This window comes from Pseudophryne corroboree, chromosome 1 (genome assembly GCF_028390025.1).
Source record: "Pseudophryne corroboree isolate aPseCor3 chromosome 1, aPseCor3.hap2, whole genome shotgun sequence".
NCBI lineage: Eukaryota > Metazoa > Chordata > Amphibia > Anura > Myobatrachidae > Pseudophryne > Pseudophryne corroboree.
The window spans coordinates 1,136,070,502-1,136,096,625 of NC_086444.1; the positions used below are offsets into that span (position 1 = coordinate 1,136,070,502).

General features: G+C 48.5%; 1 protein-coding gene across 8 annotated transcripts in view; it reads right to left on the reverse strand.

Annotated features, from left to right (window-relative positions):
* LOC134928285 (sp110 nuclear body protein-like) overlaps positions 1-26,124 on the reverse strand; it is a 200,914-nt gene that overhangs the window by 141,146 nt on the left and 33,644 nt on the right. For 7 of the 8 annotated variants that reach the window (XR_010177884.1, XM_063923879.1, XM_063923888.1 and 4 more), the window contains exons 3-4: positions 13,335-13,522; positions 1,016-1,169 (exon numbers count right to left, since the gene is read on the reverse strand). Coding sequence is in view for 7 of the 8 variants with exons in the window: in XM_063923879.1 (XP_063779949.1) it covers positions 1,016-1,169; positions 13,335-13,522 (342 nt within the window). In the remaining variant the exon portion in view is untranslated. The remainder of the gene's footprint in view (positions 1-1,015; positions 1,170-13,334; positions 13,523-26,124) is intronic. The other variant, XM_063923859.1, reaches the window with a different exon arrangement.

Sequence of the window (26,124 nt, forward strand, 5' to 3'; positions counted from 1 at the left end):
GCAAAGAAGGTAATTGTTGAAAATAAAGGCACAATAAATACTATTTAATTGTTAAATCAATTAACTGCCTTGAAGTACATTCTTCTTAAAGATTACATCCTATCTGGAAGCTGGAAAACTATCACATTATGTATAGTTCTTTGATTGTGAGTCCATGAACCCAGGCTGCGGTAAAAAAAGTCTGGAATAAACGACAAATGCAGTTACTCCAACCTGGTATTAGTATGGAGTGAGCATGGCAGATATATCTAAGTATACCTGTCTATGCCTGCAGCTGTGGTTAGCGTGGCTGGCGGAGGAAGGCTGATTACAGCGATGTCCAGGTGGATAAGGTCGCTGCCTGGGTCCGGGTGTATGACTGGTATGCAGATGGAAAGAGGCTGATTGCGGCGGTGACCCGACTGGTGGAGCGGTTGACGAGGCGGTGGACGGTGAGACTAGGCGGAAGACGCGTTTCACCTGGGAGGCTTGCTCACTTCCTGTCTGAAGTCTGAGGGCAACACATTTTGGTCCCCCAACATTGGGTACTATTACCATCAGCGATCAATAAAGAGACCAATATGTGGGACGGTTTTTATTAAATGTTTATTTGTGTGTTAATTGTTTGTTAAGTATGTCATTGGATACTACTACTGTTACTTTTCAATGCATATCATTAAACTTACATGTTTTAATATATTTCTAAATTATTCGTCTTCTGACTATTCCAAAGAGTGCACCCACACAAGAGTCTTCTTTTTCTCTTAAATAGTAAATGTAAGAGTTAATTCAATTTAAGGAATATTCTAATGCCCTAATTAGTGTCAGGTTGATTCCCACCTCACTACAATCAACTACTCACATGCAAAGCGGTCTACAGTGAATACAAGAGGCACGCACACTCCAATGAAACACACATACATATACTATTTCTCTCCTTAAACCTGCCAGGTCCAGATTGTAAAATGCTCCTATAAATCAGGAGAAAGACACAATATTTTTGACGTGAATTCATCCACAATTCAGCCTACTGTACCTTGTAAAACCGGCCTCAGATCGGGGTATCTTTTCAAGTAGGATTCCTGGAACAAGTGCTCAAAGAAGCGTTGTAAACTGATGTTCTTTTCCTCTATCCAGCACAGAGATTCGTACACTACTCGGTGGACAGACCTGGTATCTGCTTGCAGCTCCTGTAATACGGACAGATTATTAACATTGCAACCAAATGAAAGAACAGTATGAAAGGCTATTACATGCCAGAAGACGGACACTTAAGGGCCGTATTAACGGCCCGATTTGGGGAGAGATGTGTGCTGAGTGAACCGCTCAGCACACATCTCTCCCCCCGCTCAGCACAGCGCGATGTGTGCTGAGCGTGCGGGGGGAGACGGGGGGGGGGCACTCATTTCACCCAGCGGGTGAAGTGAGCGACCTGCTAGATTGAGCCTGCATGCAGGCCAATCTAGCAGCGATAGCGATGCGCGGGGCTGCGCATCACTATCGCTGTAGGGGGTACACACGGAGAGATCATGCTTAAAATCTAAGCAATCTAGTCAGATTGCTTAGATTTTAAGGAAAAAAAACACTAAGCGCTCTGGTGAGTGGTAATGTAATATGATTGTCAGCAGCCTCTTGTAAAAGGGAATTGACAATCCCTTAGGACACAAAAATAGCAAACAAAACCAAGTGGCGCTTAACAATCAAGCAATTGGAGACATTTATTTTTTATAAAACATAAAATACAACAACCTCCCGGGGGTATGTTACAATATTAAAACATCACCGGACACTCTGCCTATGACCCAGCTGTGCAGATGCTGCCTTAGATTTTAAGCAGCGATCGCTCCGTGAGTACCCCCCTTTAGGGGCTGAGCCCTCCTAAAAATTTATTTATTTATTGCTATACAACCCCCATCCCACAGCTAGCAGAATCATAGCAATCCCATGCCAGGGATTTCATAAAAACAGCACTCAAACCAGTATTCTCTATTGTTATCACAACAAACAATGGGGCAGATGTATTAACCTGGAGAAGGCATAAGGAAGTGATAAACCAGTGATATGTGCAAGGTGATAAAGGCAGCAGCCAATCAGATCCTAACTGTTAATTTACATATTGGAGCTGATTGGCTGGTACCTTTATCACCTTGCACGTATCACTAGTTTATCACTTCCTTATGCCTTCTCCAGGTTAATACATCTGCCTCAGTCATTCAGCTGTAGTTAGCATTCCAAATGTCAACAAACCAGCACCCTTTAAATTGAGTTTGGAAATGCACATTGCCATGCTTTTGAATACAAATGAGCGTAAACCAAAGCCTAATGTACACAGTAAAAATAAAAAATACCACAAACTACATAAAGTCTAGGAACCATAAGTGAATATTTTGAAGTCAATTGATCATACTTGCATATAATTTCCCCTTTCCACCAAAATCCCAGGTCCCACCTGAACTGATTTCCACTGCACCTTCGACCCAGGATATTCCCAGGTCGGCCCCTTCACACTGCAACTATTTGCACTGCCCCGTTACCGGGATCGTTCCTGGGTACGACCCTGGTAGTTACCCGGGTCGGATTTCCAGATTACTGGATCCGGGTTATTTTTCAAGGATCCTTAACTACTGAGCCACGACCTGGTATAACCCGGCAATAATGTGGGTTATGGTGGCAGTGGAAAAAGGTTTAAGTCTACATATTGGTCTCTTCAGAAGGAAACAGCATTTGTATTCATAGCAGGAACGGTCCTGTCATAGAATAGCTAGAAACTAAGCAAATAAATACAATTAATGTGGATTATTACCAGTATTCAAAATTGTAATTTCACAACTGTGTTATCAAAAACGCCTCCAGTGGGAGGTGATAAAACATAGGGGGAGATGTATCAAAGATTGGCGAAAGATAAAGTACCAGCCAATCAGCTCCTGTCATTTTACAGACTGCGTTTGAAAGATAACATAAGCTAATTGGTTTGTACTTTGTCTGTCCCCAAGCTTTGATAAATCTTCCCTAGAAAGCTGTACTAACAAGCAGACTAGTTTCCTGTGTCTGAACTTATCTTTTAATGACATGAAAATAAATTCTCATTAAAATGCGAGTGTTGCCAGATTATCATCATTATGTATCCATATATTACAGGAATTTACTGAGTGTTACATTTAATAAGCTACAGGCCTTTTAAGTAACTATTTTTTTTTAATCTACTGATTATTTTCTAAAATTCCGTAAACGCCTCATTGGTAACCACATTTAATTTACAAAACTGTGCTCATTACACTATGGATATCATGTTAATAATAAGAATTTACTTACCGATAATTCTATTTCTCGTAGTCCGTAGTGGATGCTGGGGACTCCGTAAGGACCATGGGGAATAGCGGCTCCGCAGGAGACAGGGCACAAAAGTAAAAGCTTTAGGATCAGGTGGTGTGCACTGGCTCCTCCCCCTATGACCCTCCTCCAAGCCTCAGTTAGGATACTGTGCCCGGACGAGCGTACACAATAAGGAAGGATTTTGAATCCCGGGTAAGACTCATACCAGCCACACCAATCACACTGTACAACCTGTGATCTGAACCCAGTTAACAGCATGATAACAGCGGAGCCTCTGAAAAGATGGCTCACAACAATAATAACCCGATTTTTGTAACAATAACTATGTACAAGTATTGCAGACAATCCGCACTTGGAATGGGCGCCCAGCATCCACTACGGACTACGAGAAATAGAATTATCGGTAAGTAAATTCTTATTTTCTCTGACGTCCTAAGTGGATGCTGGGGACTCCGTAAGGACCATGGGGATTATACCAAAGCTCCCAAACGGGCGGGAGAGTGCGGATGACTCTGCAGCACCGAATGAGAGAACTCCAGGTCCTCCTCAGCCAGGGTATCAAATTTGTAAAATTTTGCAAACGTGTTTGCCCCTGACCAAGTAGCAGCTCGGCAAAGTTGTAAAGCCGAGACCCCTCGGGCAGCCGCCCAAGATGAGCCCACCTTCCTTGTGGAATGGGCATTTACATATTTTGGCTGTGGCAGGCCTGCCACAGAATGTGCAAGCTGAATTGTACTACACATCCAACTAGCAATCGTCTGCTTAGAAGCAAGAGCACCCAGTTTGTTGCATACAGGATAACAGCAAGTCAGTATTTCCAGGATAACAGCCGTCCTGGAAATATATATTTTCAGGGCCCTGACAACATCTAGCAACTTGGAGTCCTCCAAGTCCTTAGTAAACGCAGGTACCACAATAAGCTGGTTCAGGTGAAACGCTGACACCACCTTAGGGAGAAACTGGGGACGAGTCCGCAGCTCTGCCCTGTCCGAATGGACAATCAGATATGGGCTTTTGTGAGACAAAGCCGCCAATTCTGACACTCGCCTGGCCGAGGCCAGGGCCAACAGCATGGTCACTTTCCATGTGAGATATTTCAAATCCACAGATTTGAGCGGTTTAAACCAATGTGATTTGAGGAATCCCAGAACTACGTTGAGATCCCACAGTGCCACTGGAGGCACAAAAGGGGTTGTATATGCAGTACTCCCTTGACAAACTTCTGGACTTCAGGAACTGAAGCCAATTCTTTCTGGAAGAAAATCGACAGGGCCGAAATTTGAACCTTAATGGACCCAAATTTGAGGCCCATAGACACTCCTGTTTGCAGGAAATGCAGGAATCGACCGAGTTGAAATTCCTCCGTGGGGGCCTTCCTGGCCTCACACCATGCAACATATTTTCGCCAAATGCGGTGATAATGTTGTGCGGTCACCTCCTTCCTGGCTCTGACCAGGGTAGGGATGACCTCTTCCGGAATGCCTTTTTCCCTTAGGATCCGGCGTTCAACCGCCATGCCGTCAAACGCAGCCGCGGTAAGTCTTGGAACAGACATGATCCTTGCTGAAGCAAGTCCCTTCTTAGTATCTCTTGAAGTTCCGGGTACCAAGTCCTTCTTGGCCAATCCGGAGCCACGAGTATAGTTCTTACTCCTCTCCGTCTTATAATTCTCAGTACCTTGGGTATGAGAGGCAGAGGAGGGAACACATACACCGACTGGTACACCCACGGTGTTACCAGAGCGTCCCAGCTATTGCCTGAGGGTCTCTTGACCTGGCGCAATACCTGTCCAGTTTTTTTTTTTTTTTTTTTTTTAGTCCAGACGGGACGCCATCATGTCCACCTTTGGTCTTTCCCAACGGTTCACAATCATGTGGAAGACTTCCAGATGAAGTCCCCACTCTCCCGGGTGGAGGTCGTGCCTGCTGAGGAAGTCTGCTTCCCAGTTGTCCACTCCCGGAATGAACACCGCTGACAGTGTTATCACATGATTTTTCGCCCAGCGAAGAATCCTTGCTGCCATTGCCCTCCTGCTTCTTGTGCCGCCCTGTCTGTTTACGTGGGCGACTGCCCTGATGTTGTCCGACTGGATCAGCACCGGTTGACTTTGAAGCAGAGGTCTTCCTAGGCTCAGAGCATTGTAAATTGCCCTTAGCTCCAGTATATTTATGTGGAGAGAAGTCTCCAGACTTGACCACACTCCTTGGAAATTTCTTCCCTGTGTGACTGCTCCCCAGCCTCTCAGGCTGGCATCCGTGGTCACCAGGACCCAGTCCTGAATGCCGAATCTGCTGCCCTCTAGTAGATGAGCACTCTGCAGCCACCACAGAAGAGACACCCTTGTCCTTGGAGACAGGATTATCCGCTGATGCATCTGAAGATGCGATCCGGACCATTCGTCCAGCAGATCCCACTGAAAAATTCTTGCGTGAAATCTGCCGAATGGAATCGCTTCGTAAGAAGCCACCATTTTTCCCAGGACTCTTGTGCATTGATGCACTGACACTTGGCCTGGTTCTAGGAGGTTCCTAACTAGCTCGGATAACTCCCTGGCTTTCTCCTCCGGGAGAAACACCTTTTTCTGGACTGTGTCCAGAATCATCCCTAGGAACAGCAGACGTGTCGTCGGAATCAGCTGCAATTTTGGAATATTTAGAATCCACCCGTGCTGTCTTAGAACTACTTGAGATAGTGCTACTCGGACCTCCAACTGTTCTCTGGACCTTGCCCTTATCAGGAGATCGTCCAAGTAAGGGATAATTAAGACGCCTTTTCTTTGAAGGAGAATCATCATTTCGGCCATTACCTTGGTAAAGACCCGGGGTGCCGTGGACAATCCAAACGGCAGCGTCTGAAACTGATAGTGACAGTTCTGTACCACGAACCTGAGGTACCCTTGGTGAGAAGGGCAAATTGGGACATGGAGGTAAGCATCCTTGATGTCCAGGGACACCATATAGTCCCCTTCTTCCTGGTTCGCTATCACTGCTCTGAGTGACTCCATCTTGATTTGAACCTTTGTATGTAAGTGTTCAAAGATTTCAGATTTAGAATAGGTCTCACCGAGCCGTCTGGCTTCAGTACCACAAATAGTGTGGAATAATACCCCTTTCCTTGTTGTAGGAGGGGTACTTTGATTATCACCTTCTGGGAATACAGCTTGTGAATTGTTTCCAATACTGCCTCCCTGTCGGAGGGAGACGTTGATAAAGCAGATTTCAGGAACCTGCGAGGGGGAGACGTCTCGAATTTCCAATCTGTACCCCTGGGATACTACTTGTAGGATCCAGGGGTCCACTTGCGAGTGAGCCCACTGCGCGCTGAAACTCTTGAGACGACCCCCCACCGCACCTGAGTCCGCTTGTACGGCCCCAGCGTCATGCTGAGGACTTGGCAGAAGCGGTGGAGGGCTTCTGTTCCTGGGAAGGGGCTGCCTGCTGCAGTCTTCTTCCCTTTCCTCTACCCCTGGGCAGATATGACTGGCCTTTTGCCCGCTTGCCCTTATGGGGACGAAAGGACTGAGGCTGAAAAGACGGTGTCTTTTTCTGCTGAGATGTGACTTGGGGTAAAAAAGGTGGATTTTCCAGCTGTTGCCGTGGCCACCAGGTCCGATGGACCGACCCCAAATAACTCCTCCCCTTTATACGGCAATACTTCCATGTGCCGTTTGGAATCCGCATCACCTGACCACTGTCGTGTCCATAAACATCTTCTGGCAGACATGGACATCGCACTTACTCTTGATGCCAGAGTGCAAATATCCCTCTGTGCATCTCGCATATATAGAAATGCATCCTTTAAATGCTCTATAGTCAATAAAATACTGTCCCTGTCAAGGGTATCAATATTTTCAGTCAGGGAATCCGACCAAGCCACCCCAGCGCTGCACATCCAGGCTGAGGCGATCGCTGGTCGCAGTATAACACCAGTATGTGTGTATATACTTTTTAGGATATTTTCCAGCCTCCTATCAGCTGGCTCCTTGAGGGCGGCCGTATCTGGAGACGGTAACGCCACTTGTTGTGATAAGCGTGTGAGCGCCTTATCCACCCTAGGGGGTGTTTCCCAACGCGCCCTAACTTCTGGCGGGAAAGGGTATAACGCCAATAATTTTCTATCGGGGAAAACCCACGCATCATCACACACTTCATTTAATTTATCTGATTCAGGAAAAACTACAGGTAGTTTTTTCACACCCCACATAATACCCTTTTTTGTGGTACTTGTAGTATCAGAAATATGTAACACCTCCTTCATTGCCCTTAACATGTAACGTGTGGCCCTAATGGAAAATACGTTTTCTTCACCGTCGACACTGGAGTCAGTGTCCGTGTCTGTGTCGACCGACTGAGGTAATGGGCGTTTTAAAGCCCCTGACGGTGTTTGAGACGCCTGGACAGGTACTAATTGGTTTGCCGGCCGTCTCATGTCGTCAACCGACCTTGCAGCGTGTTGACATTATCACGCAGTTCCCTAAATAAGCCATCCATTCCTGTGTCGACTCCCTAGAGAGTGACATCACCATTACAGGCAATTGCTCCGCCTCCTCACCAACCTCGTCCTCATACATGTCGACACACACGTACCGACACACAGCACACACACAGGGAATGCTCTGATAGAGGACAGGACCCCACTAGCCCTTTGGGGAGACAGAGGGAGAGTTTGCCAGCACACACCAAAACGCTATAATTATACAGGGACAACCTTATATAAGTGTTTTCCCTTATAGCATCTTAATATATTATAATATCGCCACCAAAATGCCCCCCCTCTCTGTTTTAACCCTGTTTCTGTAGTGCAGTGCAGGTGAGAGCCTGGGAGCCTTCCTAGCAGCGGAGCTGTGTAGGAAAATGGCGCTGTGTGCTGAGGAGAATAGGCCCCGCCCCCTTTTCGGCGGGCTTCTTCTCCCGTTTTTCTGACAACCTGGCAGGGGTTAAATACATCCATATAGCCCCAGAGGCTATATGTGATGTATTTTTAGCCAGCATAGGTACTTTCATTGCTGCCCAGGGCGCCCCCCCAGCGCCCTGCACCCTCAGTGACCGTTGGTGTGAAGTGTGCTGAGAGCAATGGCGCACAGCTGCCGTGCTGTGCGCTACCTTAAGAAGACTGGGAAGTCTTCAGCCGCCGATTTCTGGACCTCTTCTCTCTTCAGCATCTGCAAGGGGGTCGGCGGCGCGGCTCCGGTGACCCATCCAGGCTGTACCTGTGATCGTCCCTCTGGAGCTAGTGTCCAGTAGCCTAAGAAGCCAATCCATCCTGCACGCAGGTGAGTTCACTTCTTCTCCCCTAAGTCCCTCGTTGCAGTGAGCCTGTTGCCAGCAGGACTCACTGAAAATAAAAAACCTAACAAAACTTTTACTCTAAGCAGCTCTTTAGGAGAGCCACCTAGATTGCACCCTTCTCGGCCGGGCACAAAAACCTAACTGAGGCTTGGAGGAGGGTCATAGGGGGAGGAGCCAGTGCACACCACCTGATCCTAAAGCTTTTACTTTTGTGCCCTGTCTCCTGCGGAGCCGCTATTCCCCATGGTCCTTACGGAGTCCCCAGCATCCACTTAGGACGTCAGAGAAATGAAGATTTAAAAAAAGAAAGCCTCACTAATACCCCTTTTCCACCAAACACCCAGGTCCGGCCCAGGTTTCCAGACAGGATTACAACCCAGGTCCGACCCCGTTTACACTGTACCTTGAACCCAGGTTATTTTCGTATCAGCCCCATTTACAGTGAACTGATGTCTACCCTGCAGGTCGCTTACAGACACTCCCTTGAGGCGCACCTCTGCATACCCAGCCAATCAGCAGCTTTTAAGCACAACCTGGGTCAGATAATCTGGGTCGTACCGTTTACACTGCACCCTAACCTGGATCCAACCTTAGAAGCTACAAGTCAGATTCCCAGGTCACACGACCAGGGTTATTTTTCAAGGACCCTTTTACACTGAGCCATGACGGGTTAATCCAGCAATAACCCAAGTAATTGCGGCAGTGGAAAAGCTGTATTATACCCATTTCACACTGCCAATGCCGGATCCCACCTGGGAATTGGAAACGGGTCCTTCCCGGGTGGGATCCGGCATTGGCAGCTGCTGCTGACTTCCCCGACCCGGCAATATGGCGGGCAGGTTGCCATAGCAGCGGGGGGCAGAGGCGGCGCTGGGAGATGAGATCATCTCCGCGCCGCCTCTCCCTGCTGTAGTAAACGGGTCCCGGGACGCATCGACCCGGGAGCCCGTTTACGCAGCCACTGACTCCGTATTCAACCTGGGCATAACACTGCTTTATTCCTGGGTTCAATTGCCAGGTCAGGCGACCCGCGATTTCGCTTATGCCCCTTTCACACCGCACGCCGACCCGGCAATATGCCGGGTTATTTGTGTGGTGTGAACGGGGTATTAGAAAAGATAATTGAGAATTGAATATAGAACATTCCCTCTATGGGCCATATGCAATTGCGGTCGAATTGCTGCAAATGTCGAAAAACGGGGCATTTTTCGACAGTAAAAACTGATTCGACAATGCAATACAGTACTTTTCGACAAAAAAATGGCCGTTTCAGATTCGACTTTTTGCAATTCGACATTTGTCAAATTCGACATGTCTGCAATGGTAAAAATGCGGCTTTTTGACAAAAGTATATTCAATTGAAGAATGTCGATTCGACAACAGTGCTTTTCGACAGTCATTTCGTCAATTTCAGTCCACCTCATTTTGCTGGCGTGATCTAATAAAAAAATTTTAAAACATGTTTTTTTTTTAGTTTTTTTTATTGGTAATAGCATATCTATTTATATTAGAAGGGATTATCTACTTGGTTTGTCTATTTATGAGCCACAAGTATTATTTAATAGATTCTTTAAAAGAATAAATTTTTTTTTTTACTGACTAAAAAAAATAGGAGAGGTCAGTGCATGTTTTTCAGTGGGAAGGGGTGGGAATGGGTTAAAATTCATGAAAAAAATTGCGTGGGGTCCCCCCTCCTAAGCATAACCAGCCTCGGGCTCTTTGAGCCGGTCCTGGTTGTAAACATACGGGGGGGGGGGATGACAGGGGAATCCCCCGTATTTTAACAACCAGCACCGGGCTCTGCGTCCGGTCCTGGTGCCAAAAATACGGGGGACAAAACACGTAGGGGTCCCCCGTATTTTTAATACCAGCACCGGGCTCCACTAGTCAGAGAGATAATGCCACAGCCGGGGGACACTTTTATACAGGTCCCTGCGGCCCTGGCATTAAATCACTAACTAGTCACCCCTGGCCGGGGTACCCTGGAGGAGTGGGGACCCCTTAAATCAAGGGGTCCCCCCCTCCAGCCACCCAAGGGCCAGAGGTTAAGCCCGAGGCTGTCCCCCCCATCCAAGGGCGGCGGATGGGAGGCTGATAGCCAAGTGTCAAAAAAAAGAATATTGTTTTTTGTAGCAGAACTAAGTCCCAGCAAGCCTCCCCCGCAAGCTGGTACTTGGAAAACCACAAGTACCAGCATGCGGGGGGAAACGGGCCCGCTGGTACCTGTAGTTCTACTGCAAAAAAAAATACCCAAATAAAAACAGCACACACACACCGTGACAGTATAACTTTATTACATACATGCACACTGACACACACATACTTACCTATGTTGACACGAAGCAGTCGGTCCTCTTCACCAGTAGAATCCACGGATTACCTGTAAATAAAATTATACTCACAAAAATCCTGTGTAGATCTGTCCTCTTCTGCTTGTAATCCACGTACTTGGCAAAATAATAAAACGCAAAACCCGATCCACACACTGAAAGGGGTCCCATGTTTACACATGGGACCCCTTTCCCCGACTGCCGGGACCCCCCGTGACTGCTGTCAAAGAGGGTCCCTTCAGCCAATCAGGGAGCGCCACGTCGTGGCACTCTCCTGATTGGCTGTGCGCGTCTGAGCTGTCAGGTGGCGCATAGCACATAGGCGCTCCATTATATTCAATGGTGGGAACTTTGCGGTCAGCGGTTGACCGCGAGTAACCTCAACCGCTGACGAAAAGTTCCCACCATTGGATACAATGGAGCGCCTATGTGCTACATTGTATCTCGAGTGCGCCGCTTGACAGCTCAGACACGCACAGCCAATCAGGAGAGTGCCACGACGTGGCGCTCCCCGATTGGCTGAAGGGACCCGCTTTGACAGCAGTCACGGGGGGTCCCGGCAGTCGGGGAAAGGGGTCCCATGTGTAAACATGGGACCCCTTTCAGTGCGTGGATCGGGTTTTGCGTTTTATTATTTTGCCAAGTACTTGGATTACAAGCAGAAGAGGACTGATCTACACAGGATTTTTGTGAGTATAATTTTATTTACAGGTAACCCGTGGATTCTACTGGTGAAGAGGACCAAGCCTCGTGTCAACATAGGTAAGTATGTGTGTGTCGGTGTGCATGTATGTAATAAAGTTATACTATCAGGGTGTGTGTGTACTGTTATTATTTGGGTATTTTTTTTGCATTAGAACTACAGGTACCAGCGGGCCCGTTTACCCCCCGCATGCTGGTACTTGTGGTTCTCCAAGCACCAGCTTGCGGGGGAGGCTTGCTGGGACTTGTAGTTCTGCTACAAAATACAATATTCTTTTTTTTGACACTTGGCTATCAGCCTTCCATCCGCCGCCGTTGGATGGGGGGGGGGGGGGGGGCAGCCTCGGGCTTCACCCCTGGCCCTTGGGTGGCTGGAAGGGGGGGGGGGCCTTGATTTAAGGGGTCCCCACTCCTCCAGGGTACCCCGGCAAGGGGTAGCTAGTTGGGGATTTAATGCCACGGCCGCAGGGACCGGTGTAAAAGTGTCCCCCGGCTGTGGCATTATCTCTCTAGCTAGTGGAGCCCGGTGCTGGTGTTAAAAATACGGGGGACCCCTACGTGTTTTGTGCCCCATATTTTTGGCACCAGGACCGGATGCAGAGCCCGGTGCTGGCTGTTAAAATACGGGGGGATCCCATGTCATTTCCCCCCCCCCGTATTTTTACAACCAGGACCGGCTCAAAGAGCCCGAGGCTGGTTATGCTTAGGAGGGGGAACCCCACGCATTTTTTTTTCAGGGTTTTTTAAACACTTTTGTGCCGCCATGAAGTCGAATCCAGGACGCACACTATCGTCAATTGGTCCGTTTTTCGACAGCGGGACTGTCGAATCCGTTTTTTATTGAATATGTCGAATTCGGGTCCCGGCGGGAGGGTGTCTGACTGTCGAATTGTGTCGAATTAAAAAACGGTCGAATTCCAGCCAGGATTCGACCGCAATTGCATATACCCCTATATATTTGTCATATATTATATTGTCGATATTGACTTCTAATTATCTTTGAAAACTTGTATAGATTGATAGACTGATTTCACATTAAAGCTTATTTTCCTCTAATTTGTTCATTTTTCAAGACATTTTTAGACTTCATCATTGTTGTTATGAAAGGACAAAATATGACTGCATTAAAAATCAGCATAAAGCACGTCTTACTTTACACTACATAGGGTGGGATGTACCAAATGTACCAAGCCTGAAAATGTGGGCAAAACTCAGGAAATGGAGTTATCTGAGTTTTTGGCGCATTTCCATATGTACCAGGTTCCGGAATGTGGTACAGTCCGGAGCTTGGACACGGTGGGTAACACTATAGAGGCCTATGGTCTTCTTTTTTCTCCCGTTTCTTCAGAGGGATTCAATTGGATATCCAATACTTTTGCTTATTTTATTTTTTTTACAGAACTTTTTAATACATTTTGTGACAATTCAGTACCAAACTTGCCACGGCTTATGACCTCTCCTCTGAACATGTAGGGCTGACAGGGGGGGGGGATGGGGGGAAATGAAGTATGATCATGGCCCCACCCCCGCTTTGTAATGCCACAAATCACATCATGCCCCTCCCCTGCTTAATTCAACAGGAAATTGGGTGAGACGCGGGAGTGTGGTCAGTTCTATCCCACAATTCTTGAGTTTCCAAGACGTCTTGGGAGAGAAGGGAAGTGCTTTGTATTTTATCTTTAGTAATGAAAAAGGATCTTACCAATGATTCTTCTTCAGAGAGGAAACCTGCATCCTTTAATTCTTGTAGAAAAGGAAGACATTCGGTAATTGCAAGACAAACTTGGACCTTTGATTTTGCATAAAACCACTGGTGATCGAACGCGGATAAACTGTACTGCTTGCTGGTGTATTCTTCTGCTACATCGCACGGTTTGTTGAAGTATTCTTCTGCAGAGAATAACATTGGTTATATTGGTGAATATTCAGATCTGTTCAGCAATAATCACTGATACAGCTACAGTATGTGCAATCCCATTATTACTGAAAGGCTTTATGACCCAACTCATTGATTATAGCCATTTCGCACTGTAGCTTCCTCAATGGATAAACATCTAAGCTCTTATAACCATGATTAGTAAGAGTCGAATAATGTAAAGAGTTGGAAATAATATGGGGAGATGTATCAAGCCGTGAAAAGAGTTTGGTTTGGTTGCTATGGACAAATTCTACACTGGTCCACTTCGCACTGTTTTCACTGCTTGATGCCTCAACTCCTTAGGAGACAATGGCCCTCATTCCGAGTTGTTCGCTCGCTAGCTGCTTTTAGCAGCAGTGCAAACGCTAAGCCGCCGCCCTCTGGGAGTGTATCTTAGCAGAAGTGCGAACGAAAGGATCGCAGCGCTACTACAAAAAAAAAATTGTGCATTTTCAGAGTAGCTCCAGACCTACTCCTACCTTGCGATCACTTCAGACTATTTAGTTCCTGTTTTGACATCACAAACACGCCCTGCGTTCGGCCAGCCACGCCTACGTTTTTCCAGCCACTCCTGCGTTTTTATCTGGCACGCCTGCGTTTTTTCACACACTCCCCAAAAAACGGCAAGTTACCACCCAGAAACACCCAATTCCTGTCAATCACTCTGCAGCCAGCAGTGCGACTGAAAAGCGTCGCTAGAGCTTGTGTAAAACTGCATCGGCTTTTGTGAAAGTACGTCGCGTGTGCGCAGTGCGCACCATACGCATGCGCAGAAGTGCCGATTTTTAGCCTGATTGCTGCGCTGCGAACAAAAGCAGCTAGCGATCAACTCGGAATGAGGGCCTATGTAATAAGCCTTAGAGAGATAAAGTGGCTGGAGATTAATGTACTAACCAACCAGCTCCTATCATTTTTCAAACACAGCCTGGGGAACGGAGCCATCCCAGCAACCACGCAGCACGTTGGAACAGTCATCTGTGGTGAGAATTGATCACTTAGGGGGAAGGTGGAGCATAGCGCTGGTTGGGGGTGGGGCCACACAGAATGCTTTGGTATAATCTTGCAAGTGGATATTAATTGGAATATACATCATACCACTGTGGATGCATTTAAAAAGGAGCTTTTGTTTAAGCTTATTGACGATTAATAAAAGTAGCTATCATCACGATATCGGCACAGGTTGTGATATTAATGACTGTGCAGTGAATGCTGACTGTCAGTGGGTAAAATACAGTTTTTAATTCATATGCTTATGAATATTTTTATAGCTTATTTTTATTGTTGCTGAAAATGAGTCATTGTTATTAAAAATATTTAAATTGCAATATATGTTTGTGTTCTCATTATGTAACATATAAGGAGGTTTATGGTAGACTTACCATGGTTAAATCTCTTTCTGCGAGGTACACTGGATTCCACAGGGAATACATTGGGGTGTAGAGATGGATCTTGATCCAGAGGCACCAACAGGCTAAAGCTTTAGAATGTCCCAGGATGCATTGCAGGGCCTCCTCTATATAACCCCGCCTCCAGGCACTGTGAGCTCAGTTTTAGTTAACCAGTCCAATGCAGAAGTAGGTAAAACAGAAGGCAGATGTTAGTCACATAGAACCACATTCTCACGACAGGAGAAGGGACCAGCGGCTAATGCCATACAAACCCAAAGAAGTTAAGTGCGTCAGGGTTGGCGACCTGTAGAACCCAGTGTACCTCGCAGAAAGAGATTTAACCATGGTAAGTCTTCCATAAGTCTCCTTTTCTGCAGCGGGGTACACGGTGTTCCACAGGGAATACATCGGGGATGTCCTAAAGCAGTTCCTCAAGGGAGGGGACGCAACTTAGCGGGTATGAGAACCCGGCGGCAAAGGTAACATCCTGGGAGGCAGAAGTATCAAAGGCATAGAACCTAATGAATGTGTTCACTGACGATCACGTAGCCACCTTGCACAAGTGTTCTGCGGACACACCACGGCGGGCCGCCCAAGAAGGTCCAACAGACCGAATAGACTGGGCCTTAATAGCAGCAGGAGCTGTGAGCCCAGCCTGCGCATAAGTTTGTGCAATCACCATTCTAATCCATATGGCCAAGGTTTGCTTATTCGCAGGCCAGCCACATTTGTGGAAACCAAAAAGTACAAAAAGGGTATCGTACCTCCTGATAGAGGCAGTCCTCTCCACATAAACACGGAGAGCCCTTACCACAACCAAAGACCGCTCTTTGGAGGACAAGTCAGAAGAGGTGAAGGGGGTCATTCCGAGTTGTTCGCTCGTTGCCGATTTTCGCAACGGAGCAATTAAGTAAAAAATGCGCATGCGCATGGTACGCAGTGCGCATGCGCTAAGTATTTTAGCACAAAACTTAGTAGATTTACTCACGTCCGAACGAAGAATTTTCATCGTTGAAGTGATCGGAGTGTGATTGACAGGAAGTGGGTGTTTCTGGGCGGAAACGGACCGTTTTCTGGGAGTGTGCGGAAAAACGCAGGCGTGCCAGGATAAAACGAGGGAGTGTCTGGAGAAACGGGGGAGTGGAGTCTCGAGCTACTCAGAAACTGCTAAGAATTTTCTATTCGCAATTCTGCTAATCTTTCGTTCGCAATTCTGCTAAGCCAAGATACACCCCCAGAGGGCGGCGGCCTAGCGTGTGCAATGCTGCTAAAATCTGCTAGCGAGCGAACAACTCGGACTGAGGGCCGAAGGCCGGAACCCCAATTTCTTGGTTAAGGTGAAAAAATGACACCACCTTAGGCAAATAACCAGGACGAGTTCAGAGAACTGCGCAGTGACAATGAAATATCAAAAAGGGCGGATGACAGGACAAACCACCCAAGTCTGGACCTCTTCTGGCAGAGGCAATAGCCAATAAGAAAAGGACCTTAGCTTTAAGCCATTTAAGGTCCACTGACTCAAGAGGTTAAAACGGAGACTCTTGCAGGGCATTCAGGACAACAGACAAATCCCATGGAGCCACAGGACGGACATAGGGAGGCTGAATCCGCAGTACGCCCTGAGTGAAGGTATGAACATCAGGAATAGATGCAATTTTTCTCTGAAACCACACCGACAAGGCAGATATGTGAACCTTGAGGGAGGCCAGACGAAGTCCTAAATCCAGGCCTTGTTGCAAAAAAGTCAGAAGTCTGGATGTACTAAACTTGTAAGCATCGTAATTCTTAGCAGCATACCAGGTGAAGTAAGAATTCCAGACCCTATAATAAATCCGTGCAGAAGCCGGTTTGCGGGCCTTTAGCATAGTTTGAGAAACTTTTGGCCCTCAGGAGTGAACTTTCAAGAGCCACGCCGTCAAAGCCAGTCTGGCCAGGTCCGGGTAGACACAGGGGCCCTGAATGAGGAGGTCTGGGCGTTGAGGAAGTAGAAGAGGTTTCTCTATCGATAGACCCTGCAGGTCTGAGAACCAATGCCGCCTGGGCCATGCTGGAGCGACTGGAAGTAGTAATCCTCCATATTGCTTGAACTTCCGTAGTACCCTGGGCAGGAGTGACACTGGAGGGAACACGTAGGGCAGCTGAAAGTTCCATGGAATTGCCAGTGCGTCCACGAACGCTGCTTGAGGATCCCTTGTTCTTGATCCGAAGACCGGAACTATGTGATTGTGTCGAGACGCCATCAGGTCTACATCTGGAAGGCCCCACTTGTCCACTAGGAGTTGAAAGACTTCTGGATGAAGACTCCACTCGCCGGCGTGCACGTCCCGATGACTGAGGAAGGCCGCTTCCCTGTTGAGGACCCCGGAATGAACACTGCCGATATTGCTGGCAGAAGGATTTTTGACACTTTCATCATTGCCATGCAGCTCCCAGTGCCGCCTTAATGATTTATGTAAGCCACCGTGGTGGAGTTGTCTGATTGTACTTGAACAGGCCTGTTCCGTATCAGAGGCAGGGCAAGAGTCAAAGCATTGAACACTGCCCACAATTCCAGAATGTTTATCGGAAGGAGAGATTCCTCCCTGGTCCACGATCCTGGAGAGAGTGTTGCTCCAGCACCGCGCCCCAACCCATCAGACTGGCGTCTGTAGTCAGGAGGACCCAGTTGGGAATCCAGAAGGGACAGCCCCTGCTCAACTGCTGGTCCTGTAGCCACCAGGTCAGTGACAGACGAACCTCCAGAGTCAAGGAGAGCATTTGAGACCTGATCCGATGAGGCAGGCCATCCAACTTGGAAAGGATTAACCTCTGTAGAGGGCGGGAATGAAATTGAGCGTACTCTACCATGTCGAACACCGACACCATGAGGCCTACTACTTGCACCGCTGAGTGTATCGACACTCTTGGGCGAGAGAAGAAACATTGTATCCGGTCCTGAAGTTTTCGGACTTTCTCTGGAGACAGAAACAGTCTTTGACTGTGTGTGTCTAGCAGTGCCTCCCAGGTGCACCATGCTCCGAGCACGGACCAGCGAGTACTTCTTCCAGTTGACAAGCCACCCATGAGCTTGTAGGAAGTTTACCGTCAGTTGTAGATGACTGAGGACATCTTGGGAGTTCGCCAGGATCAGCAAGTCGTCCAGATACGACAGGATCCTGATTCCCTGATGATGCAGATGAGCAGTCATCACGGCCATAACCTTGGTGAAGATCCGAGGGGCTGTGGCCAGTCCAAACGGCAGAGCCTGGAACTGATAATGAATGTTGCCAATAGCAAACCGCAGATATTGCTGATGCGATATGGCAATAGGTATATGCAGATAAGCATCCATGGCCAGTACAATTGAGTGCAGCGTTTCCATACGAAACTTGGACACTCTCACAAAATTGTTCAGTGATTTGAGGTTGAGTATAGGCCGGAAAGACCCATTGGGTTTCGGGACAAGAAACAGGGTCTAGCAGTATCCTCCACCTCTCTGGGACAGGAGTACCGGCACTACCATTCCTGTATCCAGGAGGGAACGCACAACCAGGTGTAGAGCTTGCGCCTTCAACGGGTCTGAAGTTATAACCGTCGTTCGGAACTGGCGAGGGGGACATCTCTTGAAAGATTCTGCGTACCCGTGAGAGACGACTTCATGCGTCTGAAGTGATCTTTAACCAGACCTGGGTGAATTGCAGAAGTCGGACTCCCACCCTGGGATCCCCCAGGGGGAGGCCCGCCCCGTCATGCAGCAGGCTTGTCTTGTTTGGAAGCAGGTTGACAGGCAACCCAGGATTGTTTTGCTTTGGGCTTAGTGGTTTTGGGAGCACAAGCTTGTCTCAGGTATGCCTGACGTTTTGCTTTCCCTTGAGGTCAAAAGGAACGAAAAGTGGTTCTCTTTGCCTTCTGTGCAGAAGGATTACAATTTGGGAGAAACGCAGTCTTAGCAGCCGCTAAATCAGGCACAATCTTATTCAGATCCTCCTCAAACAGGATGTCTCCCTTAAAAGGGAGTACCTCCAAGGTCTTTTTCGAGTCCAGGTCCACCTTCCATGACCTTAACCACAGAATTCGGCGAGCCAGGATGGACGTAGTCGATGCCTTGGCCGCCATTACACCTGCCTCAGAGGACGCCTTCTGAATGTAGTGTGAGGCGATGGCAATATGAGACAGATATTGTCTGGCAGTGTCGGATATATCCTGAGGCAGCTCTTCCTCTAATGCCTGAACCCATGCTTCAATTCCTTTTTGCGGCCCAGGAGGCTGCTATAGTGGGTCTATGTACAGCACATGTAAGGGAATAAATAACTTCAGGCATCCTTCGACACGCTTATCTGTTAGTTCCTTCAGTGAGGTAACAGTGGTGACAGGTAGAGTAGATGACACCACAAGACGGGTGACATGGGAATCCACCGGCTGTGGATTTCCCCCTCGTTACACAACTCAGCAGAGAGAGGATAACGAGCTAGCATCTTTTTAGACAGGGAGAATTTATTTCCAGGAGAAGACCGGGGTTCCTGAAGTATGTCAACCAAATGGTCAGAATGTGGTAGGACTACTTTAAGTTACCTTCTGACGTTTAAATTTATCAGGCTTGAGATTTGGTGGCCACGGCAGCGAGCGGGTAGGCAGCGGGACTCCAGAGCTCCCTGGACCATAAATCCAGGCTCCAATCCTTGGGCCTTTCTACGGCTGAGTTCCGGCTCCTGCTACCTTCAGTCTCTCTGGGGAGGCGGCGGGCATCACCGGAGTACTCCTGCCTGCGTCTCCAAGCCCGCACCGGCTGTTGCACGGAGAGTAGACCTAGGCCGCCAGTGCATCCCCGGCCTAAATTTGCGGACTACCGCCGAGCTGCCGCGGGCGCGTACCCGAGGTGCACACAGACACCACCAGCGGTTAAGGGTGAGTGGTGTCCACCCCACCCCCACCCCTGCACCCCTTGCTTACCAAAACGGGCTGCTCCTGTTCCCCTGGTGCCCGGGATTGCTGGGACTGAGTGAGGGGGAGTGAGGCTGTGGGCCCGGCGGCCATCTTGGAAGCAGCCTCCTGCACTAATCCCCGCTGCAATACACTGCTCTATATCTCTGAGGGGGCTGCAGGGCCAGTTGGATTGACACAGGGCACGCTGCCCTGCCTTTCATAGTCCAGCCAGTATTATAACATCTATCCTTGGGTCCCCTCCGGCCCCCCATCCCCTCTGTTTCATCACTGGAGGTCTGGGGTCCTGGTGCATTGCCGACACTGCAATTACTACTCATTGCTGCATTTCCTGACACTGAATACCTGGACTCTGTGTGCTGCTTGAACCTTGATATTATGGTGAGGGGCAGTCAGAGCGCGGCTGTGGCTAAATTGGAGAAGTTTGCCCGCCAGCCTACTGCCCAGCCGACACATTCGTCTCCTAAACCCTCCCCTTCTATCCGACCCGTTCCCCCGGCCGGGGCCGACTCGGGTGCGGATATGCAGCCATCTGCTCCTTCCATTCAACAGGTCCTGGAGGCCATTGCGGCTAGTGAACAACGCCTATCGGAGAAAATGGAGAAAGTGCAGTGCGACTTATGATTGTTACGCCAGGATGTCCAACGCGTCCGTGAGAGAGTGGGCGAAACCGAGACGCGGGTTTCCAATCTGGAGGACCTCAGCGGCCCTTTACAGCGATCCGTATCCGCAGTCTCCCAGCAAGTTTCGACAATGCAAACTAAACTCCTGGATATGGAGGGTCGACTTTGCAGGAATAATGTGAGATTCGTGGGTCTGCCTGAGAAGGAAGAAGGGGCTCATCCTGCGGAATTCCTGGAGTCCTGGATCAAAGAGGCGTATGGCACTGACTCCTTTACACCCCAGTTTGCGGTGGAGCGGGCTCACAGGGTACCTTTCCAGCCTTTGCCCCCAGGTGCCCCACCACGAACATTTATTGCCAAATTTCTGCACTATAAAGACCGGGACTCTGTCTTGCGCTTGGGCCATGCGAAGGGCCCACTACTTCGGAATGGTGTCCGGGTGTCGGCATTTCCGGATTTTGCAGCGGATGTCCAAAAAGACCGGGCTCAGTTCCTGCCCATCAAGCGGCGTCTTCGGGACTTGAATCTTCCCTATTCGATGCTGTTTCCCTCCAGGCTGCGTGTGGTGGCGGATGGGGAAACCAAATTCTTCAGCTCTCCCAGGGAGGCGGTGGCCTGGCTGGACAGATATGCTCCGGGTGTCCGTCAGCTGGCTCCGGACTGACATCCAGTTTTCTTCCTATATGGGCCTCAAGAATGCAAGTATACGTCCAGGGAGCACCCTCTAGTTTAAGTGGTTCTGGACTTTGCTGCGTAGTGCTATATACGCATAAGTTTTGATACACTTAGGGTTCCTATTTGCACTGGGACTTTAGGTCTTATGCTACGCATAAGTTTGCCGTAGGCACTTGAATCTCCAGGGTTGGGTTTTGTTAGGGATATGTGTATGCCACTGTTTGGGAAGGTATACGGGGAGGGGGGTTGGTATTTGGGTATTGCTTGTTTCTGTATGGGATCCGTTTTTCTTTTTTTAGTTTATTGTTTTCTATATTTCTGTGTTTTTTTCTGTGAGGTACTGATGTGTTGTTTTGACCGGCTAGGTTTGTGGCCCAGGGTCTGCGGAGGGCAGGGTCTGCGGGATAATGCTTTCTATGGGCGGGCAGGTGCGCGGACGACTTTGATTGCAGGGTCCCTTATCCACCTTGCGAGGTACATATGTGATGTGTCCCAGATGGCCGTATAGACGCCATGCCTGCCTTAAAATGTTTGGCGAGGAATGTCCAGGGTATCAACAATAAAGTAAAGCGATCCCTGGTACTTAAAATGATTAAGAAATATGACCCGGACATTGTTTGTCTGAGTGAGACTCATTTAGAGGGAAATAGACTGCTGTCGCTCCGCAGACCTTGGGTGGGGTGGGCGTATCATTCCTCTCATTCCTCCTTTTCCCGAGGGGTGTCAGTCATGATAAAAAGATCTGTCCAGTTTGAATTGATTACGGTAAATACTGACCCCTATGGTAGGTTTGTGTTCCTGGAATGCAAATTGAATTCCTGTCATTTCTTCCTGCTATCAGTATATATTCCTCCACCTTTCTCGTATGATGTATTGCAGAAAGCCACCTCATTTATTGCCTCTTCCCCCCGTGCCCCTGTTATTTGTTTAGGGGACTTTAATAACGTCTTGGACGTCTCTCTGGATAGGTGGAAGTCCCCTTCGGCTCCCGGGGTAGGGGGTACCCAGTCTAAATTTGCAGACTTTCTGAGTAATATGCAGTGGGTGGACGCTTGGAGGGTACGGCATTCTGCACTTAGACAGTTTTCGTGCTTCTCCAGTACACATGGCTCATTCTCCAGAATCGACCTGGCCCTGGTCTCCCCTGAGCTCCTGCCCAGAATCTTAGATGTTCACTATGAGGCGCGGGGGGTGTCCGACCACTTGCCCTTGCTGTTATCTTTGGAGGTGGAGTGCCGGAGGGGACAGTCGGATTGGAAGTTACATCCATCCTGGTTAGCTCAGTTGGGCGACTGCTCGGACTTGACAACAAAGTGGGAGGGTTTTTTTGCGGATAATGTGGGCTCGGCCCCCCGGCTCCTGTCATATGGGACTCATTTAAAGCCTTTCTACATGGTACACTGATAGGTAAAATTGCTGCACATAAATTGTCATGTAGGGAGAAGGAGAGGACACTTGAATCAGAGTTTAGGGACCTCGAGATCCGTTATCTGGCAGAGGGCACCTCTGCACTTAAGACGCAATGGCTGACGGCTCAGGCGGCATGGCTGGCTCATCTCTCAGATAAAAACGTGCGCTCCATTTTGTTTCGGGCCACTAATTTGTACATGCAGGCGGATAGACCGGGAAGCTTGTTGGCCCATTTGGTACATCACGACCGGCCTGGGTCTACGGTTGCGCAGATGTCTGGTCCTGATGGCTCCATTGCAGACAACACCCCAGATATTGCGCAATTGTTCCTTTCATACTTCAGGGAACTGTATGAGTCTTGACTGACGTGCTCTGCGGCAAACTTGGACATATATTTGAATAGTGTACCCCTCTCCAGACTCTCCCCCGAGGCTTGCAATTTTCTGGAGGCGCCTTTGACTATGGAGGAGGTGTCCGCGGCAGTGGGCATGTCCCCCAGTGGCAAGTCTCCGGGCTGTGATGGCATCCCCATCTAGTGGCAGCAGCTTCAGCACGAGGTGGAAGTGGATCTTGATCTTTCCCTATTTTACCCTCCACATTTTTGTTCTCCATTTTGTAATGTGTGGAATTATATGCCAGTAATAGATCAACGTATAATACTGGTGGTCACTGGTCAGCAAAACTCTGCACTGTACTCCTCCTATATAATACAGCTGGTCCCCAGTCCCCACAATAAAGCAGTGTGAGCACAAATATATGCAGCACACTGAGCACAGATATGGAGCGTTTTTCAGGCAGACAACGTATAATACTGGTGGTCACTGGTCAGCAAAACTCTGCACTGTACTCCTCCTGTAATACTGCTGGTCCCCAGAATAAAGATATTTGCACTGCAGCCCCCTGAAACAAAGTGAGAGGACGCCAGCCACGTCCTCTCACTATCATTTCCAATGCACGAGTGAAAAATGGCGGCGACGCGCGGCTTTATATAGAATCCGAATCTCGCGAGAATCCGACAGCGGGATGATGACGTTCGGCCGCGCTCGGGTTAACCGAGCAAGGCGGGTAGATTCGAATCTGCCTCGGAACCGTGTAAAAAGGGTGAAGTTCGGGGGGGTTCGGATTCGGACGAACCGAACCCGCTCATCACTAATATATATATATATATATATATATATATATATATATATATATATATATATATATATATATATATATATATATATATATATATATATATATATATATATATATATATATATATACACATATTTTATATATATATATATATATATATATATATATATATATATATATATATATATATATATATATATATATATATACACACACACACACACACACACACACACACACACACAGTCTTAAAATGACATGTAAAATACTTAAGTGTCTGTAGAATCACAGCGCTGATAAATCAGGCGGATTTACAGAGGAGACCTTGCCCTGCAGTCCCGGAGACCAGTTGCAGCTACTGTGAGAAGATGGCGCCCAGCGTCTCAGTAAGGGTGTGAGGGAGAGTGTGAGGCAGCTCCAGGGCGGGAACACCAGCAGTAGATGGCGCCCGGAGCTGGAGGAGGGGCTACAGGTTAAGCTCCTTATCCTCTATGCTGGTCCTCATCACCTGGTACTATGGAGCCTTATTAAACATGGATAATGTATTATCCGACCTGTGCTCCCCTGCCCTGGTGGATATAGTGGGGTCCCTGTACAGCCACAGTGTCCACGCCAGCAGCACGGTCCGTCTCCGGAGACCGCGACTGGAACACGATTTAAAGGCGGATCCCGTCTGGGGGACCCTCTTACCTCCTCCCTTAGTAGCAGCCACGCGATCCAGGAGAGTGTCTGCGGTAATGTGTCTAGGAACCGGAGCATCTCCGCCGCAAGTACCCGGGAACAGAGCCAGCAGGAGTATACGACGCCACTGGGGAGGTAATGGAGCCACAGCACAGCATGTCATACTGACATATGAAGTGCTGCAGTCCTTGAAGTCTTCTAAATAGCTTTTTCAGGGCTGCGCAGGCACCAACTCTAAAACTGAGCTCACAGTGCCTGGAGGCGGGGTTATATAGAGGAGGCCCCACAATGCATCCTGGGAGAGTCTAAAGCTTTAGCCTGTTGGTGCCTCTGGATCAAGATCCATCTCTACACCCCGATGTATTCCCTGTGGAACCCAGTGTACCCCGCTGCAAGAAATGTGTTATTTTGTTGTTGAGTGTAGGATTCCAGATTACTTTTTGGGTACAGCACTAATTAGAGTGATCAATTTAATTTATCTCAATTAATTTAAAGAGGTTGCACCCGAAAACATCTAAAATGTTTTTGTGTTTTTATTTTTCAAACACAGCCTAGAACATGGTAGTTAGGAGCTGAATGGCTGGTACTTTATCTCTCTCCACTTTCTCTCTCTCCAAAGGGGAGATGTACTAGGCCTTGGAGAGTGATCAAGTGGAGAAAGATAAAGTACCAAGTACCAACCAATCAGCTGCTAACTGCACAGGCTGTGTTTGAAAAATGACAGTTAGGAGTCAATTGATTGGTACTTTATCTCTCCACTCTCTCTCTCTCTCCAAGGCTTAGTACACAGACCACATACTCACATATGAACTTTCACACCAAAGTGATCGTCTGTCATCTAGCCGCCCTACCAGTGGTGCAAGTAGAAAAAAATGTCTTATAGGTACTGTGTGCGCCCCAAAAAATGGGGGTGGCCAAATGCCACATGGGGCGTGGCCAATGAAAATGAGGGCGTGATACACATATGGGGGAGGGGCAGATACACATATGACCCCAATAGTGCCAGATATACACTGCCCCACTGTGCCAGATATACACTGCCCCACAGTGCCAGATACACATACATTGCCCCACAGTGCCAGATACACAAATACCCCCAGAGTGCCAGATATACATTGCCTCACAGTGCCAGATACACATTGCCCCACAGTGCCAGATACACAAATGCCCCCACTGTGTCAGATATACATTGCCCCCCCAGTGCCAGATACATAAATGCCCCCAGTGCCAGATACACGTCCCCCTAGTACCAGATACACATGTCCCCGCAGTGCCAGATATGCCCCCAGTGCCAGATACACATGTCCCCCCAGTGCCAGATACACGTCCCCCCCAGTGCCAGATACACATGTACCCCCAGTGCCAGATACACGTTCCCCAGTGCCAGCTATGCCCCCAGTGCCAGATACACATGTCCCCCAGTGCCAGATACACATGTCCCCCAGTGCCAGATACACATGTCCCCCCAGTGCCAGCTATGCCCCCAGTGGCAGATACACATGTCCCCCCAGTGCCAGATATGCCCCCAGTGTCAGATATGCCCCCAGTGCCAGATACACATGTCCCCCCAGTGCCAGCTATGCCCCCAGTGGCAGATACACCATGTCCCCCCAGTGCCAGATATGCCCCCAGTGGTCAGATATGCCCCCAGTGCCAGATACACATGTCCCCCCAGTGCCAGATATGCCCCCAATGCCAGATATGCCCCCAGTGCCAGATATGCCCCCAGTGCCAGATACA